This window comes from Echinops telfairi, unplaced genomic scaffold (genome assembly GCF_000313985.2).
Source record: "Echinops telfairi isolate 266 unplaced genomic scaffold, ASM31398v2 ScPeMD7_7457;HRSCAF=8495, whole genome shotgun sequence".
Lineage (NCBI taxonomy): Eukaryota > Metazoa > Chordata > Mammalia > Afrosoricida > Tenrecidae > Echinops > Echinops telfairi.
The window spans coordinates 26,370,577-26,372,223 of record NW_022111357.1 but is presented as its reverse complement, the minus strand read 5'-3'; the positions used below and the strand labels follow the sequence as shown (position 1 = coordinate 26,372,223).

Below are 1,647 nucleotides of genomic sequence, written 5' to 3'. Positions count from 1 at the left end.
CAGGGGACAGAGGCCCGGCTCTGCCCACCCACCACACTTACCGACACCTGGTACCGCACATCCGAGGTCCACACCTCCTCGCCCCCCACCACGCATGGGATGGCTTCCGTCTGGCCTTTGAGGTCCTTCAAGGCCTGGGGAGAGAGACAAGAGCATGGGGTCCCCTCTCGCCACACCCAAAACTCAACAACCGTCAAGTCAATTCCAACTCGGAGTGACACCCCTCCCCCATGCAAAAGCCTGAGGTCCAGTCAGAAAGGCAGGCGCCGGGCAGGGCCACTGATGAGGGCTGGGCAGCAAGCCTGGTCTGTGTTTGGTCAACGAGAGCCTGTCCTCCACTCGGACAGCACGGCACAGGCCGTGGTCACCACCGTGGCACCACTGTCGGCAGCGGCATCTGAATGGCATGTGCCATCACCCAAGTTTTAAAACGCTGGCACTTCTGGGGATGCCACTGACCACGCTAAATTCCACCTGTGCAAACTTCTGAATTGGCAGGTGTTGGACGATTGACCGTCATACAAAAGACGGAAAAGGAAAACACCACCACTTCGGTAGACTGGCATACGCGGGCCTGTGACTGTGACCGGATGTGGCTGCAGGTTGCAACCCTGCTGTTCCCAGCCTGTCCCCCTCACCCCACTTTAGCTCAAGGTGGGGAGCATGGGTAGAAGAGGTGATGGGGTGAGCATGGAGCAGACTAGGGGCTGCCTCTGCCCTGTGCCTCCACCCGTTGCATGCCCCATAGGCACCCCCTATCCACCCCCCACACCCCCATTACCTTTTGCAGCGCCTCTCGCTCAGGACTTCCCTTCGTGAAGGCCAGGATGGGCTCATTGGTCACCTTCAGGGAGGGGGTGTGTTGCCACCGCAGCCTGGGGCACGAGAAGGGAAGAGCGGCAGGTAGGTCACCCATGGCCACTGCCCATGCCAGACCGAGGCCCCTCTACCTCTAGAGGGGCCCCAGGGGCTGGCCCCGGAAACCCCAAGCAAAACCAAGGTGCTGCCACGAGAGTCCTCGGGCACGTGGCTGGTCCTCTCTGAGCGGTTTCTGCCTCTCTGAAGTGGGAATAATCCTACCAAGCTCCTGGGGCTATCTTAGACTCACATTCTGATCCAAAGCCACGTTTCATGTGCTTAGCCCTTAGGGAGGACCATTCTCTTGTTACTATTCCCCTGACGGAGCCTTCATCCTCCAAAGACCAAGCAACTAACTGCCCATTCTGCCTGAAGGGGCAGCACCTTCCCCAGTGGAATCTCATCGGAGTGTGAACTGTGAGATCCTCATGGGACAGAGAGCCCTGAGCTCCAGGGGGCAGGAGAGCTGTCCCGATCTCAGATCTCAGCCCCCCATCTGACTCCAGGGCAGCTGCATCCAAGGACCCTGATCAACCTGGAACCCCAGGGCCCCGTTGACTAGAAGCCAGTCACCGCACCGACGCAATGGCAGTGAGTTGGTGGTGCAACTAGAAGTCCTGGTGGTGCTATCGGGTAAGCGGTTCAAACCCACCAGCTGCTCCGTGGGAGAAAGATGAGGCTCTCTGTTCCCAGAGATGGGCAACCCGAGCGACCCCTGTGCAGGGTTGCTGAGTGGGAATCCTCTGGGGGCTGTGGGTTTGGTTGGAGTGGTGCTGCTGAGGCTCAGAG

The 1,647-nt window shown here is 59.6% G+C and overlaps 1 protein-coding gene across 2 annotated transcripts in view; it reads right to left on the bottom strand.

Moving 5' to 3' along the window:
* The window catches only part of ALDH4A1 (aldehyde dehydrogenase 4 family member A1), a 30,300-nt gene that overhangs the window by 18,677 nt on the left and 9,976 nt on the right, over positions 1–1,647 (bottom strand). For both annotated transcript variants that reach the window (XM_004705145.2, XM_045298836.1), the window contains exons 2-3: positions 782–875; positions 42–134 (exon numbers count right to left, since the gene is read on the bottom strand). In XM_004705145.2, coding sequence (XP_004705202.1) covers positions 42–134; positions 782–875 — 187 coding nt within the window. The remainder of the gene's footprint in view (positions 1–41; positions 135–781; positions 876–1,647) is intronic.